The sequence below is a fragment of the Sinohyriopsis cumingii genome, chromosome 6, assembly GCF_028554795.1.
Source record: "Sinohyriopsis cumingii isolate HCF-2022 chromosome 6, ASM2855479v2, whole genome shotgun sequence".
NCBI lineage: Eukaryota > Metazoa > Mollusca > Bivalvia > Unionida > Unionidae > Sinohyriopsis > Sinohyriopsis cumingii.
The window spans coordinates 39,148,559-39,168,326 of NC_142966.1; the positions used below are offsets into that span (position 1 = coordinate 39,148,559).

Consider the following 19,768-nt stretch of genomic DNA (forward strand, 5'->3'; position numbering starts at 1 on the left):
CATAGATGAGGGGGCACTCTGGTAATGTTATGTGGTAAAATAATATATTTCTATCAGCATGTCTGCATGGGGTTTCCATCAGTCTTAATATTAAGGCCCATGCCTAATTTGTGGGAGGAATGGATAAACAGTTACAGTTTTAGTCATCCAGTCAGATCTTGATATTAAGGCCCATGCCTAATTCATGGGAGGAATGGATAAACAGTTACAGTTTTAGTCATCCAGTCAGATCTTGATATTAAGGCCCATGCCTAATTTGTGGGAGGAATGGATAAACAGTTACAGTTTTAGTCATCCAGTCAGATCTTGATATTAAGGCCCATGCCTAATTCGTGGGAGGAATGGATAAACAGTTACAGTTTTAGTCATCCAGTCAGATCTTGATATTAAGGCCCATGCCTAATTCGTGGGAGGAATGGATAAACAGTTACAGTTTTAGTCATCCAGTCAGATCTTGATATTAAGGCCCATGCCTAATTCGTGGGAGGAATGGATAAACAGTTACAGTTTTAGTCATCCAGTCAGATCTTGATATTAAGGCTCATGCCTAATTCGTGGGAGGAATGGATAAACAGTTACAGTTTTAGTCATCCAATCAGATCTTGATATTAAGGCCCATGCCTAATTCATGGGAGGAATGGATAAACAGTTAGTTTTAGTCATCCAGTCAGGTCTTGACCTTATATTATGGTCAGTATTGTATCTACAGTATAAAGAGAAACTTTTTGCATGACATAAAATTCATGCCAAAAAAAACAAAATTGTACAGGAAATATTTTAATTTTTTGTTTTTGTTGCTAAGACATGATTTCATTCCAAACAGTAATATTGAAGATTGTGATGGTCTATTAATATTCAACCTTATCCATGAGAAAGATTTTCAGAAATGTTTCATGTTAAAATTAATGTATGATTCTTTTTTATCAAACAGAACAGTAATCAACAGACTATAGCAAGTTGGTTGCTTAGTTGGTTACTTGGTTGCCATGCATGATGAACAAGAATAAGTTCTTGAGACTGACTTGCCTTGTATCAAAATATGGTTGTTGGCATTCCAACATAAAATGAGTGGCTGATATTGTAATACAGTAAAACCTGTCTTGAAAGACCACTGCTATGTGAGACCACCTGTCTTGAGAGATCATATTCTCAATGGACAGATTTATTGATTATACAGTGTTATGACCTGTTATGAGAGACCACCTGTCTTGAGAAACCATATCTTTTTTCCAGAATGGGTGGTCTTTCGGGACAGGTTTTACTGTACCCTGATTCCATATGGTCATCATTCTGAATACTTTCTTAGTTAACTTCTAATCACTGTGAGAGGGCATGATAAAAAAATATTATATGGTTGCATAATGGCTTCTCAGTACTTGAAATTAATCAGGACTCCACCTTCCACCATATTTTTACAATCACTACCACCTTTTGATGATAATTATTTTGATTAGCATGTTTATTTTTGTGTGCAGGACCTGGTGGAGGATTTAAAGAGTGAGACTGGGGGAAAGTTCCGGAGTCTGATAGAGTACCTGATGATGCCAAGCCGTGAGCTGGATGCCTGCAGTCTTAAGAAAGCAATGAAGGTGAATGTCCTAAATCTCTGTATTTGCCAGACATGTCCAGTCGATCAAAGGTTTTACTGGCACCTATCTGAGCAACTGGACATTGGTTATAGGAGTTCTCAGATATCATTATATCAATTTATCATAGTTTTTTTAATCCTTTAAACTGCTAAATAAACACCTTAGCAAAGTAAAGGTCAGAGGTGACTGTATCTAGTTTACAGATTGTTCATGTGTCAGACTTAAAGCTTAATTCAGAGGTAACCAGTTCAGGTTGATACATTCTTTCAGAGGTGACTAGTTCAAGATGATACATTCTTTTGGAGGTGACTAGTTCAGTTGATACATTCTTTCAGAGGTGACTAGTTCAAGTTGATACATTCTTTCAGAGGTGACTCGTTCAGTCGATACATTCTTTCGGAGTGACTAGTTCAAATTGAGACATTCTTTCAGAGGTGACTAGTTCAAGTTGATACATTCTTTCAGAGGTGACTAGTTCAAGTTGATACATTTTTTCAGAGGTGACTAGTTCAGTTGATACATTCTTTCGGAGTGACTAGTTCAAGTTGATACATTCTTTCAGAGGTGACTAGTTCAAGTTGATACATTCTTTTGGAGGTAACTAGTTCAAGTTGATACATTCTTTCAGAGGTGAATAGTTCAGGTTGATACATGTACATTCTTTCAGAGGTGACTAGTTAAAGTTGATACATTTTTTCAGAGGTGACTAGTTCAGATTGATACATTCTTTCAGAGGTGACTAGTTCAGATTGATACATTCTTTAACAGGTAACCAGTTCAAGTTGAGACATTCTTTCAATGTCAGACATTAATTTAAGTGTCATGGGGTTATGTTTTCCTCATTGTTTAAGCACTCTATAGTCACAAATCACAAGACAAATGAGGTGGAAAGCTTATCTCCTGAGCCAATCAAATACCCTATAATTGAAGGACTGGTCTGCACTATAGACATACATCAGTTCCTTCGACACTGCAGGGTATTTAACAATAATGTGTCAGCACATTACCCCTTTAGAATAAAATATGTCAATCTTGGGCCTAAATTAAGAATATAATATAGGAATCCCAGGCCTAAATTAGGACAAAAAGATGGATCAAATCTTTAGACAATTGAACAGTTCTAGTACAAACAAATTGCTTTTCTTTAATTCTGCGTCATTTTCATAGTTGAATTTTTCAATGCAGATTAATATTTTATATTTTATATATGTTTATGTGTTCACAGATGCCTGTGCATATATTCCAGGCTTGATACTTTGAATTTTAAAATCACTTAAATATTTAGTGTCAAGCCAGATTCTTCACATCATGTTGTATATACTGTAAATATTGTACATAACAGATAGAAGGCCTCAAGGTAGATTAGTTCTGTAACTAACTGAGTTACCTTCTCTAAATACCTTCTCTCTCTATATATATACACAACTTGCAAAATATTAAGCACCTGTCAGAATTAGTATTTGGTGGCAGTTTAAGTTTAGGGTGGTTTCATTTGCAGTTTTTGTCCATTTTTCAGGGAGTGGGGACAGATGAGAGGACCCTGATAGAGATACTGTGTTCAAAAACAAACAGTCAAGTAGCTGAAATAAAGGAGACATATAAGCAGTGTATGTAAATAGAATAAATTTTATATATATATATATATATATATATATATATATATATATATATATATATATATATATATATATATATATATATATATATATCAGACCTTCAGAATAAAGCATTGATCCTGATATGCATAAAGGGGTGGGGTTGATATCTTAGTGCGATGAACCATTGGAGTTGGATGACATGTTTTAATGTCAGTTAAACATGTTGACAATAATTATGGAAATAAACATTAATAATTACCTTGTTGTCAAAATACGTGAGTTTTAAGAGCACTCTGGAATGGAATGAGATCACAGTATTCTTGTGTCTAAGATCAGTGAGTAATTCCTTCCACATAGCTGTATCCTTGGTACACAAAAAAAAACAAAAAAGCATCGGTAATGACCACCACAGTAGCTACATTGGAAATCTTGTTATTACTACACCTCTTGTATAGATCACCATATTGTCATTGGTTTTCACTAAAAGATGAAAGACTTATTATGATGGCTAGTTGTTGATAAATGAAAATGGTGACACTTGCACACCCAATATGGCTGCCACTGCAGCCATTTTGAGAATCGTCTTATTGCTATCAGGTACTCCAGAATGTATGGTCATATTATCATGTTTTTTTTAATAATTAAACGGCTTCTCATAATGTCTAGTTTGTCCAAAAAGAAAATAGTGGCGCTAAAGTTAATCAGTGTCACTTCACCCTGATTACTTTACTCGGTGTGAAATCTTGGATCTATGACTTCATAACTCTTACACAAGAATATCCAGGAAATCGAGATATTCCTTTATCTGCTCAAGCAGTCACAATTACAGGAGTTTCATCCCACCCCATAGATTGCTGAACCTGCATGTCTGGATCATATTAAATACATCCTCAGGAACATGATGTTCTCACAAACAGTGGTGGAGAAATTGCTGGTGTGAGATGGCCCTCCACCTTAAAGGTGTACAAAGGCAATGGAATATATTTTCACAGTGGTGTACACAAGAACACATTATATACCACTCAGGCATCCATAATACATCAATAACTAACTGCCTGTGGCTTTTTGATAAGAAACAATTAATCACAATTAAAAACTACTGTTCCATGATCACTGGTTCACTGCATCTTCATGGAAGAGTCTAAGGATATTGGACATACCAAAGACTGTGTCCAATTTTGACATCCAGTAATGTTGCCCAAGTAATAACCTGATTGAACAAGACACCATTTGAATCGCTCTCAAGATCTTCATTGGTTCATCTCTCTTATAAGACTTCCTTCCTTGCAGCATTAATGAATGGCAGGCAGAAACAGCTAAATACATGTGCTATTAGTGGGCCCATCTACATCTCCGACAAGATAGGTTAGTATCAGTCATGATGGCCCCTGCTTTCTTTGCCAAGAACGGGCTCCCATTCATGTGAAATGAGAATTTTGTAATGAAATTCCTGTATATTCTGAACACTTCATGCCAAGGTCATCTGCATCCTACCCGGTTTGAGCTTTCAGGTGGTTCTTAAGAAACAACAAGCTGTGGCATTGAGGGAACTCACACATCTTCTTACCCCTCATAGAAGAAAATTACATATCAGTACAGACACTTTAGTCCTGGATAAAGTGGAGTATTTGTTCCACATATAGGAAAATAAGCCCAGACCAAATGAATTTGCGTCACATTCTAACTAACAAAATTAGGACAGTTACCACAAACATTGCATATGAGTGAAACTATTCTTTGTTATTATCATACCCTGGGATGGAGATCTGAGTACACTTTTCCAGCTTTTATCTCAAAGATCTTTCATTCTAAAAGCTCAACTTGATCTGCTAGGACCTATAGCCATGACTCATCAGGTTACCTTCCTGGCTCATTCAACAGCTTCATAAGGATACAACCTCAAAACTTCCATTGGGTTTGCAGGATGGAAATTTCTTATTTTGTTTAAAAAGCTGCTTCCCGACATATAAAACCTATTCTCCAGTCTGGTTATCAAGAAGCTGTCTCACATATCTTAGGGGACCAGAGGTGGTCTCTCCAAGGCAAAGGGAAATTTCCTAAATATTATGATTGAGGAATGCATTTGAAGAAGAAACTAATTTTTCTAGTAAAATAAGTTTCTTTGATAGTACTTACCTGATCATAATACACATACACCCTCCATAAAGAGAGCATGCCTTCCACTCTAGTACTAACTGAAAAATTCATCAGAGTTGGCTCCAATCTTGGTGGTATAAAAGGGAGATCACTCCATCTAACTGCAACCTATCTGGAGGGATCATGTTTAGCTTTTTAGCTAATATATTTTAGATGAAGGACTGGATTTTGTGAGGTAGTAGTTATCCTAAGGTATTATGATTAGATAAGTATTATTGAAGATGCATTTTACTAGAAAAACTTGGATTTGTTTGAACACCCTCTAGACACAAAAAACAAGACAAAAAGGGAGGCCGAGTGGTCAAAACTACTCACCTTACTGACCACTGCCATTTCATTTCTGTCCATGTGGGTTCGAGTCTCGGGCTGGACCTATGTGGGTATGTAATAAGACTTTCTAGTAGTTTCACGTGGGTTGGTGGTTCTTCCATAGGTCATTTTCATGGGTTATTCCTTTGCAACTTATACTGGCCACTATATATAGTCTATCATGTGCTGAAAAATGGCATTTAGTCCACAACAATGACAAGAGGACAAAATGGTGTGGAGGTTTGTCTTCTGGACCTCTGGAAAAAAAAAAGACAATAATATTTTTCTGCAGGGTGTGTGCTAGAGACATTACATTAGTCCATCACACAACATGCTTTTTACCTATATTGTGTTGTCATGTGTCAGCACATGATACCTTTGAAACAAAATATGTGAAGCCTTGGCCTGAATCAAGAACAAAATATGTGAAGCCTAAGCCTAAATTAAGAAGTAAGATGCTAGGAACAATAAGAAACTTGTATTATCATCTTCATAAACATATTTTTAGGACCTGATCCAATTAAATTTCACCGTCGACTTTACTGATGGACATGATGTTAGTTAGTTCTTGACATATTCTCAGTAATTAATTTTTAAAAACTGAAGAGTGGAATAAAATAGTTGTTTGTTTAAATATTTATTATAGTTTTCCAAAACAAAACTAGATTTTCATAAGTAATTAGCTTGAAAGAATACCAGCTAGTCATTGAATGATAATGCTAACACAAACCAGCAGCAAATCTGGAACCGAAATGCCAAATTTTCTGTTTTAAATAATTAGGATATAATGTTTTCTTTCTTGTCACAACTTGTTACATGTCCTTTTATGTTTTTTGTTAAATTTCATAAATATATGGTTACCATGTGAAGTTTTGGCAAAAGATGTCCAGCAAGGAGTATAGGGAAGAAGTGAATATTGGGGACCTCAAATGTCATAGAATGAAGAATTCATTGCTGGTTTTTCTCCAGTAAGGCCAAAATAAATATGAGTTTCTGGTTGGCCAACCATCCCAGTTTCTCATTGCCAGCCCTAGCACTTTTTCCCCCCATGAAAAATCACAAAAATTCACATTAAATATATATAATGTTTAAAGAAAAGACATTTTTACCCTAATTTTAAAACCACTGTAATTTGAACACATGCATATTTTTTTTCCCTAACCGATATTATGTACAACAATAGAAATTCTTAATTGTTGATGATTGTAGATTGGTGGGGGGGATAAGCCCCATACATGTGTGAGTTTCACAGTAAAGATGGAAAGAAAAAAAAACTTGCAACATACACCGCTCTCTCGATAACTCGCAATCCCGCTTATAACGCAGTGTCCGTCTTGGCTCCCAATTTTTTCCAGAGAAAATGTGTTTAAAATATCTTTAAAATATGCTAAACATGAAAAAATTACGATAAGAATTGATAAATTAAACCTTGATACATTGCTTGTTTTATCATCGAAAATGGTGATTAATGCCTGTAAAAATATAATCCATATTTTGAAATTTGCAAGTTCTAAATAAGAATTAATTTCAGAGATCTTGAAAACGCTTAATTACGCATATTTGGACGCCAATTTTTGATCTGGGATGCAGAAAATCACTGAAGCGGGAGTCCTCTGCACGCATGTAATAGGTGTGCGGGAAAATTCAAAGATTTGCCGGTCCTGTTTCAGCCACCTGCTTTGTGGGAAAATGTGTTGATCAGTTTACTGTGCTGATGTTTACAATGACAGAATTCAGTGACTGAAAGACTCTTTGATGTACATACATGTTGCCATTTTATAAGAGTACATTAAGAATAAAGAACATGATGCAATAGCTAGGCGGCTAGTTCAAAGGCTTTGACTGGCAGCCGGGTTAGAAAATGTACTGATATTTAGTGATTGAATTCAGAGGCAGAAAGACCCCGTTTTAAAATCCTAGCGAAACCTCAGTTTAAAGATATCATATATTATGTACGTTTTTATGATAAATAGTTGTCAGTATACTGTAAATAAACAGTCTGGTGAAATAGCGATCAATGAAAACTTCTGGTAAATGCTAACAGGTGGCAACAGAGAATGAAACAAACACCAATTAAACGTCTTCCTGTGTGAAAGTCACATTCTAATCCTTTAATTCCGTTTCAGTGTAAACATTATAATCACAACATATTCTGTTCATTGAAAACATGAAAAGAGTCAATCGACCATCACATCGAAACCTGTGAGTACTACTGTGAGAACCTAATTACATGCCGGCTTTGTTTTGATCAACAACTTAGGGAAGTGTTTGTTGCATTAAAAAAAAAAAATCGATTACAGACCTGGGGTGCTGGATTAAGGGTCTTGGAGCTGCCTTTGATGTAAAGCAAAACAGTAACAGAGACAGCAACGATGATAGTGACTTTGAAGGTTTCAGTGAAACTGATGTCATTAATGGCGAGGCTGTTTGGGAGAAATTCGTACAGACTCATGGTCCTGAGATGGGCGTTTCTCTTGATGATATGGAGGAGTGGATTTGTGCTGACAATGATTGCCCCACAGCCGAATACATGTCAGATGAAACAATAATTAATTCTATAATGAACAAATTTGCAACAGAAGACAATTCTAACTCGAGTAACACAAGTGTTGAAAGTGATGCAGACGCAGATGTTGCACCACCACCACCACCTCCTGCCACAAGGTGGCTGGAGACCCAAAATGTTGACTACGTAATGCAGTTGAGAAATTTGAGGGATTTTGCTCGGCGGCAGAGAAACAAAGGAGTAACACACAAAAAATTAACTGATTTTTTCAAAAGGTGAATTGATATTTGTCAAGCGTGGCATAAATGGCAAGTATTAACTTGTTCTAATTTACTTTGTTTTAAATTTGTAGACCAATTAAATATGTTAGTACTGATTAACCCTTGTTTTTTTTGTTTTCCATTTATTTCTATCGCATTCAAATATATATATCTATCTATCGTTCGATCGACACTGTTCTCGAAAAGAGTTGATCTTTTGTATATAAAAAAACGTCTAATTTGGATCAAACAATAAAACTAGAATGTATCCAATTCAACATAAAAATTAGTGACATAGTATACAATGTGTGAAGCGGTACACATGTTAAGCAAACGGAAACCACGTGGAATAATGTTTTCGATGATCACCTCAATATACTGTAATTTATCCTGAAATTAATGTTGCCCTATGAGGAAATAATAAAGTACACCATTATGAAGAGATATTTATTCACAGTTAATCTCAGCAAGATTATAAAGTGAGTATTGAACAGTATAATCTGCCTACCCCCCCCCCCCCTTTATTTTCCTTTATGTCGTCAATCACTTTATTGGTTTTGGGCTTATTTATAGGTCCCTCGATAACTCGCGCCTCACTTATAGTGCAGTCGATGTTTCTGGACCCCGATGTGCGCGAGTTATCAAGGGAGTGGTGTAGCTTGTTCTCTCATTTTCATCTCAATTTGTATTTTGTGGAAAATAAAAACCTGGCAACCATGCTTTATATAGACAAAAGCCTGACTTTCCATGGAAACAAAAAAGAGTGTGAGTGTGTGATTTTGATTTTTAACATAGTTTTAACAATTTATCGGTTATATCACCATGATGTCTGCAGTGTGGCAGTTCATAGTGATGTCTAGCACTGGGGCATCATGCTGCAGACACATAACATGATGTCCCACCCAGTCACATTATCCTGACACCAGGCTGACCAGTCCTAACACTAACCTCTAAATGTTGAGCACCTAGCGAGGCAGCTGTTAGTACCAATTGTATAAGTCTTTGGTTTGATCCCACATCTGAGGTGGATGCTCTAACCACTAGGCCACTGGAGTGGTATAAAACAAATAAAAAAACAAAACAAAAATGATGAACTCCTAATATATATTTCTGATGCTTGTTTCACATCTTGGCTGAAATAAACAAGAGTCTCTTACATAGACAGACACTTTACTGTCCTAACAGAATTTTCAGGAATTCAAGAAAAGACATTTTGACACTAAGACAGATTGACACCATTTTCAAATAGGGCTATTTGTTTCTTTTTAACTACTGTTTGTTGAAACCATCTAGAACAATTAGATTCTCAAATCAGCATGTTTGGCAGCCATACTGGATTTTCAAACTGGCACCATTTTCAATTAGGACAAACTAGATACCAGCAGAAGACTTTTGGTGAAAACCTCATTTTTATAAGGCATCCTTTATGGACAATAAGTGACAAGATTTTAAAAATGTTCACTGCAGCAGCCTTATTCAAGTCAGACTGGCATTATTTTCATCCAGGACTGTCTTGGGTCTCACTCACTGACAGATTGTCTGGTGAATTTTCATCCGACAATGACCTATTGCAGAAAAGTGAGAATAATTTTACACTGAAGATACAAATAAAAACAGACTAATGATTTTTGTAGAAAGCGTACATGTGCAATTCTGACTGTGGTGATCAGGTTAATTCCTTATACAACTGGTGGCTTTTATACTGAACCAACACTGTCACCAACCCCTCTTTTTTACATTCATTTTTGACAGGAAATAGCTATTTTGAATACTTTCTTGTGACAAGGCAGCTAAAAGAATCAGTGTGTGCCTTATGCATGAATCAGGTTTGCCAGTACTATAAGAAATTAGCATACTTTTCATCACCCCTCAACCATCTAGATTTTTAGATATTTACCTCTGTAGCAGACACATGTAAATACGTAAGCCAAGTCGGCTGCTCATTTGCAGCCCAAGTTACGCATTTGGTCTCCAATGCTCGTCTAACTGTGAAGGCAGTCACCAACAAGCCAACCCATTTCCAAGCCTAACTCAAAGTAAATCTCAACCACATTACAGATTTAGCTTCTGTGTGAATTTATAAATCCTAGGCTTGTGATAATTAGGTTCATGCCTTCTACCTTAAAAATTAGGGAGGTGTCAAAATACGAGACTATCCAGTGAGACCTTGAGGTCAGACTGGCATTATTTCCATCCAGTACCTACTAGTGGTCAGATTGACCTTATTTCCATCCAGGACTGACTTGATAAGATAATTAGTCTTGGTAAACAGACAAAAAGTTACATACTGTATTCGCCTGGTATCTGTTTGGTAAAACCCCATATCATGCCACTCTTCAGTTTTTATATACTTCTGTATTAGAGATAAATATAAGGTGAAGTTGTATGCATTGGCAAACTGCACAGTGGAGAAAATATTGGCATACCTCAATGCTACTTCCATGTACTGTGGCTGAAATTTGTTTATACAGTATGTCGTAATTCTGAACTCATGCACTATCTGAAGCAGAGTGTCAATACAATTGGCTGCTCAACAAGATTTTTAAGATGATTGCCATGGCAACCATACTGGATGTTACATTGACACCATTTTCTTCTACTAGCAACTAGACCTCACAAGTCTTTTGCTGAAAACCCAATGTTAATATCACTTTCCATTGATAGGATGGTGGCCATATTAGACATCGGCCATATTTACACCAATTACAAATAGGACCAGCTAGACATCATAAGAATTAGTCTTAGTGAAGCTCCATGTTGATAAGGTATCTAAAATAACTTACAAGATGCTCTCAACAGACTTCAAGTATGGTACAAGGAAAACAGTATGATCATAAATACAGAAAAAAAATAAAAGCTCTACTACATAGTTACAATGCAACAAAAATGAGCAAAGCTAGATAGCGACAAACTCCAGATTCTGTTTGACAATGTGAGCCTTAATATGACCTTTCAAGATAGAATTCTTGGTGTATTCATAGATAACAAAAATCTTACTTGGTCTATTTACATTAAACACATTTCAAAAAAGGTTAATTCTTATCTTTGGTTCCTGAGGAAAATTAAAACATACGTTTCTCTTCAGTATAGGGTCATCTTTAATAAAAATTATTTTCAGCCATATCTGGACTATTGTAATGTAATTTGGGGTAATACCTCTAATTCAAACATAACAACACTTTTAAGACTCCAAAAGAGGGCTTGCCATTTAATTCTAGATCAATGTATCGACAATTTTCAGGATGCAATGAATTATATAAAATTTTTAACAATACATGAAAGAATATTTCTTAGAAAGGCCAAATTGATGTATAAATTATCCAGAAAAGCCATTCCTGTCTATCTAAGCAATATCTTTCACCAAGGAGATGCTAATGGTACTCCAAATTTAAGGTCCATATGAAGTAAAAATTACTTTACACCAAAGCCAAAGAAGGAATTGTTTAAAAAAGTTTTCAATATACTGGTCTACTGGTATGGAACAAAATTCTTAGTGACATAAGGCAGGCTCCTAGCATTTCTTCTTTTCATAATCAGTGTCTCAAATGGATTAAATCTTTAGACAATTGAATAATTCTAGTACCAATAAATACTGCTGCTTTTCTGCAATTTTGTATCATTTCCATAGCTGAATTTTTCAATGCAGGGTGATATTTTATATTTTATATATGTTTATATGTTCACAGATGCCTGTGCATATGTTCCAGGCTTGATACTTTGATTTTTAAATTCACTTAATTATTTAGTGTCAAGCCAGATTCTTCCCATCATGTTGTATATGCATATGTACTGTTTAGCTGTATCTACTGATCAAAAACATTATTTACAGAATTCAAATGGTTCACAATATATGACAGGATAGATTTTCAAAAGGCAGTTCTTTTATATAAATGTTTACATGGAACTGCACCGGAGTATCTTCAGGATTTATTCAGGATTTTTTTCAGCACAATACCAGTTGAGATCAGTATCACATGGAAACCTTCTGGCACCAAAACTAAGAACAGAGCAATTTAAAAAGTGCTTCCAATACTCTCGTACAGTTCTGTGGAACAAGCTTCCACTACATGTAAAATCTGCTGCAAATATTAGAGTATTTAAGAAGAGATATCATGAGCATGTATATGTTTCTAATAGATAATGCAATTTAATATTTTAATACTAAACATGTTAAAATAAACAGTAATTATTACTATCTTCATATAATGTGCATTGTTATGCTCTCTTAAGAGGGTCTCAAGGGAGGATAGTCCCTGATTAATGAGTCACCCTCTATAAAAAACACATTATTATTATTATTATTATTATTATTATTATTATTATTATTATTATTATTATATATTGTACATAACAGATAGAAGGCCTCAAGATTAGTAGATTAGTTCTGTAACTAATTGAGTTACCTTCTCTAAATAAAGTCTTTATTATTATTATTATTTATTATTATTATTATTATTATTATTATAATTATTATATGACTAATATCCAGGTCTGAAAAGTATTTGTCCTTTAATGTTAAATATATACAGTTGTCTCACTTAATACTCATTCTTTCTTATGTCTTGTTATGAATATAGAAGTGACATATAGTGACATATAGTGACACCCCTATCCATCTGCATCCTTTCATAACACTGGGTTAAATTTTGCATCTAGGCTATACTGGTAGGATTTTGCAAGTCTAGTTTTTCATATGCATGTAACTGACATTTTTTTAGTATACAAAACGACACTGGAAGAAGATCTCCAGGGTGAATTGTCAGGAGATTTCAAGCTGCTCATGATCTCCATTAGCCAAGGTCACAGAGATGAAAATCCAAAAGTGGACAACAACCAGGTGCAAACAGATGTCAAAGAGCTATATGATGTAAGTTGAGATTATCTATGGATTAAATCCTACATCTGATTGGTTAATGTCCAACCAATGGCCAATCAGATGTAAACATTTTGAATCAGCTGACTTAATATGGGTAGTGATTCTATTTGCATATAAACAATCTTACAGTCAAAATTCAACACTTTTATGAGGACCAGAATTTACATTCTTTGATCAATATTTATACTTTTATTTCTTCACTTTTATGACAGGCAGGGCCTGGAAAGTTTGGTACGGATGAAGCAGTGTTTAACAGAATACTTGTCCGCCGCAGCATTGCACATCTTCAGGAGGTCTTCAAGGCATATAAACAAAAGCATGGCAAGGAAATGGAGGAAGTCGTTGATGTAGAAACTAGCGGGGATTTGAAGAAAGCATTTCTTGCCATCAGTAAGCATTCGTAACTTGCATGTTTTGTTTTCGACTGTAGGACAAAGAGCCATATAATGTATCAATGGTTTTTGTGTGAAAACTGTTGTTGTTGTTGTTATTGTTGTTGTTGTTATTGTTGCTACTTGGGCTACACTTAAATGATAATGATTGTTTGTCTTAAATTTACATATTGATGCACATAATTAATTGTTATTGTTCTTGTGTATGAATATAATTGTTATGGCTGTATCAAGTCAACACTATGCAATAATAATGATTATGATTGGTTCAAACACCAAGAACAAACTGTTATTACTGCTAGAGAGTTTTACTTCATACATTTTCAGTTCACTACATAAAAAATCCCAGGGACTATTTCGCAGAACTTCTAAACAAGACCATGAAAGGTGCAGGAACTGATGATGAGCGGCTGATGCAGCTGATAGTTTCCCATTCAGAAGTAAGTTTGAAGCCAGACCGTTGGGGCTCAGGAATTTTTGTCAAGACTCATCCCTGGGACGAGTGAGCTGCAAAATACTTACTTTTCCCTGTTCACATTATACTCAATACAGTACACTTCTCTATTACACTGCTGACACTTTTATCAAAGAACTACAGGTACCAGATGCTTTCTTGATAATAATGGGTATAGACTATGAAAATGTTATGTACTAATATATGGCCCCATAGATAAATATAAAATGTAACTCAAGAAATTACTCCTTGATTTCTTTGTACTATTTGCTTACTGTTATGCTTGTAGTAATCTAAAAGTCATTATAAATTGTCAATAAACTTTCCTTTTATGAAGCTATTACACATCTTTAAGAGTTAGATGTGAGCAAAGCTAAGAACAAATAATGGCAATATTGTATGCTTTTCATATGGCTACATATTGTTATGCTTGCTCGAGATCACTGATATTTTCTTAAGTTTGCAGCAGTTTTAATATGGTGGTCAGGCAGAGTGATCTCCCCTTGATACCGAGATTGATGCCAAAGGAAAGACGCAAGCAGATGTTTATGCAATGGTGTAATTACTTGTCACAAGAAAAATGTTGGTAACTTGCATTTGGAAGAAGAATTCCAACTGCGTTTTTACTAAATTATTCATTTTGCTCAAACCTCCATTCTAGAGAGTCTACTGAGTGTGTGCCATAAAAGGGAAGATTGCTGGTTGACCAAAAGAGTTAGAATATTGTTTCAGGTCACAACCCCAATTAAATTTCAACCAATCAATTGTTGTTTTGAATGTGCATTACAAATAGATTACAACAATATGCATTATGTGAAAGTGAGAATTGCATGAAGCACCTAAAATTATGATTTCTAATATAAGTTTGTTGACATTTTTAAGTGAAAAGTATTTGCACACTTGTAAACTAACTGCCAGTATTTTTCCTTTGGTGTGACATTGTATCTAAACTTTTGTCTTGAAACTAAGGCAGCCTGGACAAGTAACATTTCCTGACCAGATGAAAAATCATAAACTTCATAAGCATCAAAATGATGCCTAAATTACATATATGTGGCACTGAAAATGTCAATGGCATTATGAAATTGAGGGCTTTGTGTAAAACTGCAATATAATATAACTTCATCATAATATTTACCTATTTTAGTATCAAATTTACATCAGGTAAAAATAAAACAAAGTCAGCTTCCTTTGCAACATGTTCTAGACTGACAGGTGGGAGGCAAAAGTTATCTATAATTGACATGCTGAATGTTAACCAGACATTGAGCTTCAGCACCTGCTACAGGTAGAAAATACTGTCAGATTTATTTTCAAGGTGTGAATCTACTTGGCCCAGTTAGTTCTTCCATTGTCAAGACAACTGGATGAGTGGTATTCATGAGCATTTACTGTAACGCCATAGTTGTCATTTATTTGTAAATCAGTATTATTTCTCCATCAGTATTTAATGTGAGCAAACCATAATGAAAATTATAGTGATCCAAAAACCGTGGTTGTGTTGTTAAGTATTCATTCCACCATGACATGCTCATATCAATACAGTCGTCTCATCAAATTGTTTCCAAGAATCTGAATGTTACTCATCTTTATGTGATATAATTTATTCATGGTTTTTTTGTAAATCTAAATAAATTTGGATTTTAAACAATGTTACACATTCCTTTTATTTAAGATTGATCTAAAGGACATTTCCAAGGAGTACCTCAAGAAATATGGGTGGGAACTTACAAAGGACATCGCAGACGACACAAGTGGAGACTATGAGAAACTTCTTATTCGTCTTGCTACATAAGAATGGTCAAGGATGCAGACCATTTGTTGAAATGGCACAGCTATTGGATTCTTTGTAGTTTGCATAACCATAGCACTTTGCAAAGTAGTGTTTTTCATCACTTTTCTTTCTTGGATATACAGCCATTTTAATTGTTTGCTTTTCTTTCAGATCTAGATTATGAGATAATATTTTTTTGTATTGATGTCATAAAGAAGAATTTTAAAATTGTTAGTAGTTCATTAAAAAATATATGTGCTGTGCTCAAATGATTCAAAGATTATCATTTGTTTTTTCTGCCTACAAGTAGTCTTCTTGCTGTTGAATTTCTTTGACCTGTGTCAAGCACTTTCTTTGAGCAATCTTCAAATAAACTTAAGTTTGCTACAGAGTAAAAATATCAAGTGACTTATATTTTGATTGCCCCTTATCCCAATGGGTTTATCTAGAATTGTCTGCATGCATGCAGCCTTATTCACTCTTCTAAAATAAATTTTCAAAACTCAAATTCAATTAAATCATTATTAATTTTGAGAAAGAAAATTTTTAAGTGCATGGAAGTTGTTAAACAAAATTCAGTATAAGCAGGTTTTCAAAAACCAAAAAAACGGGGAAATTTTTACAACATATAGAAGAGACAATGGCTAATTCATGGATCATAAATTTGTGCTAATTCCTGCCAATTAAGACTTTAATCATGTCAAGCAGGTTTCATGGAATAACTGATCATGTGAACATTATTGAAAATTCATTACCCATTAACTGGCCCAGTGATTGCATAAAAATTGTAAGGTACAGCCATGTACAAGCCCATTCATGATGATAAAAAAATCTACATTTAACTACAGTTTTGAAATACTAGGTCCAACAAACAGTTGGAGTGAAACACAAGAAATAAATATAAGAAAAAATGCGGAGAGCTCTTATGAGAAATCCCAGTTACTTCAGTTTATTATGTAGAATTTATTCTAAGATTAGACAACTATGACTGAGCATTATAAAGTATCATTACATTGTTATCTCCTGTTATTGTTGTTAAGAAGTTATTTACATTTTTTATATTATCTGCTTTAATAGAATATCTTGTGTCCAGCATGTGAATCAGTGTGTTTTATTGTTCCTTTCAAGTCTCATTCATCATACTTTTATTTTATACTAATGAAACCGTAGTCAATTAAAATATTAAAAGCAGTGTTAAATGATATGGCAAATATTTGCAAGGTTAGCATAATTCAGTTTTTCATCTCATAACATGAATAGTCTGTTTGGAAGAGATAAAAACAAGATAGATAGATATGGTATTGCCAACAGAGATGCTTCCTAGAAGATTATGGGGCCTTCATCCATAGGATTGGGAATAATTTATCACAAAATACTTTTGGATATTTTTAGCACATAGATTTCTTGTGTAATTAACCTCTTATTCTTCATCCCTTGTATAATTTTTATTGTAATTTATATGCTCTCTTTATAGCTGATTACAAAATTCTTATGACATGTAATGTGTAAACCAAAAGTAGCTGTCATTTTTTTCTTGTTTTGTAAAACAAAATTTGTTGTTGAAGTAAGTTAGTTTGTTCTTTTGTATTAAAATTAGGTTTTTTAGAACAAGTCCTTAACATGAAACTGGGGGTCTGCAGTGTACATGTATATCAGTTTATTGATCATAATATAAATTTAGACTACATTGGTAATAATTTAGACTACACTGGTAATAAGTGAGACTACATTGGTAATAATTTAAACTACATTGGTAATAAGTGAGACTACATTGGTAATAATTTAAACTACATTGGTAATAAGTGAGACTACATTGGTAATAAGTGAGACTACATTGGTAATAAGTGAGACTACATTGGTAGTAAGCAAGATGACATTGGTAATAAGCAAGACTACATTGGTAGTAATTTAGACTACATTAGTAATAAGCAAGACTACATTGGTAATAAATGAGACTACATTGGCAATAAGCAAGACTACATTGGTAATAATTTATACTACATTGGTAATAATTTGTACTACATTGGTAATAATTTAGATTACACTGGTAATAATTTATACTACATTGGTAATAAGTGAGACTACATTGGTAATAATTTATACTACATTGGTAATAAGTGAGACTACATTGGTAATATTTTATACTACATTGGTAATAATTTAGACTACACTGGTAATAATTTAGACTACATCAGTAAGAAGTGAGACTATATTGATAATAAGTGAGACTACATTGGTAATAATTTAAACTACATTGGTAATAAGTGAGACTACATTGGTAATAATTTAAACTACATTGGTAATAAGTGAGACTACATTGTTAATAAGCAAGATGACATTGGTAATAAGCAAGACTGCATTGGTAATAAATGAGACTACACTGGCAATAAGCAAGACTACATTGGTAATAATTTATACTATATTGGTAATAATTTATACTACATTGGTAATAATTTAGAATACATTGGTAATAATTTATACTACATTGGTAATAAGTGAGACTACATTGGTAATAATTTATACTACATTGGTAATAATTTAAAATACATTGGTAATAATTTAGACTACATTGGTAATAAGTGAGACTACATTGGTAATAATTTATACTACATTGGTAATAATTTAGAATACATTGGTAATAAGTGAGACTACATTGGTAATAAGTGAGACTACATCGGTAATAAGCAAGACTACATTGGTAATAAGCAAGACTACATTGGTAATGAGCAAGACTACATTGGTAATAATTTAGAATACATTGGTAATAAGCAAGACTACATTGGTAATAAGCAAGACTACATTGGTAATGAGCAAGACTACATTGGTAATGAGCAAGACTACATTGGTAATAAGTGAGACTACATTGGTAATAATTTATACTACATTGGTAATAATTTAGACTACATTGGTAATAATTTATACTACATTGGTAATAATTTAGAATACATTGGTAATAATTTATACTACATTGGTAATAATTTAGAATACATTGGTAATATGTGAGACTACATTGGTAATAAGTGAGACTACATTGGTAATAATTTAGACTACATTGGTAATAATCTGATGATGCACATGTTGGATGATCCCAATACTTCTGGTGCCTAAAGCCACTTAAAAACAATGATCAAGATGGCCTTCCATATGGAAGAATGTAAAACTATGGTTTCCTTCTCCTATTATATGTTATGGGATTTAAATGGAATGAAGATACAATGACCTGCAAGATTTTTAAAATTTTCTGTTGGATTATTTCAAACTAAAACTTTGGTGCCACTATTGAAAGTTGGGGCAGCCTCAGTATTTTTGACTCATCCCTGCAGAAAACTTCATGCACGTGTGTGCCTTGATTGTAATTAATTTTACTTTTTTTGTATCATGAAATAAAGCACATCTTATCATATTCATTTTAGAAATTGTTTTCAGTAGTTTCTTGGAAACCCCCTTGCCTGTTATAAGCTTCTTTGAAGTGCATCAGTGCCAGTTTTCCAAATGGTTCCTAATGGACATAGATACATTAAGGGTGTGGCTAATGTTTATCAGGGTTTGTGGTTGGAGTATCATTGAGTAGAGTGTATGTCAGGGATTGTGGTTGGAGTATCATTAGAGTAGAGGGTATGTCAGGGATTGTGGTTGGAGTATCATTAGAGTAGAGATATGTCAGGGATTGTGGGTGGAGTATCATTAGAGTAGATGGTATGTCAGGGATTGTGGGTGGAGTATCATTAGAGTAGAGGGTATGTCAGGGATTGTGGTTGGAGTATCATTAGAGTAGACAGTATGTCTGGGATTGTGGATGGAGTATCATTAGAGTAGATGGTATGTCAGGGATTGTGGTTGGAGTATCATTAGA

At 34.1% G+C, this 19,768-nt stretch overlaps 1 protein-coding gene across 2 annotated transcripts in view; it reads left to right on the forward strand.

The window, feature by feature from the left end:
* Positions 1 to 19,322, forward strand: part of LOC149796748 (annexin A5-like) — a 47,553-nt gene extending 28,231 nt beyond the window's left edge. For both annotated transcript variants that reach the window (XM_089961397.1, XM_089961398.1), the window contains exons 4-9: positions 1,476 to 1,589; positions 3,106 to 3,196; positions 13,138 to 13,286; positions 13,508 to 13,685; positions 14,015 to 14,127; positions 15,817 to 19,322. In XM_089961397.1, coding sequence (XP_089817523.1) covers positions 1,476 to 1,589; positions 3,106 to 3,196; positions 13,138 to 13,286; positions 13,508 to 13,685; positions 14,015 to 14,127; positions 15,817 to 15,936 — 765 coding nt within the window. In that variant the 3' untranslated portion in view covers positions 15,937 to 19,322. The remainder of the gene's footprint in view (positions 1 to 1,475; positions 1,590 to 3,105; positions 3,197 to 13,137; positions 13,287 to 13,507; positions 13,686 to 14,014; positions 14,128 to 15,816) is intronic.
* Positions 19,323 to 19,768: the final 446 nt, after the last annotated feature.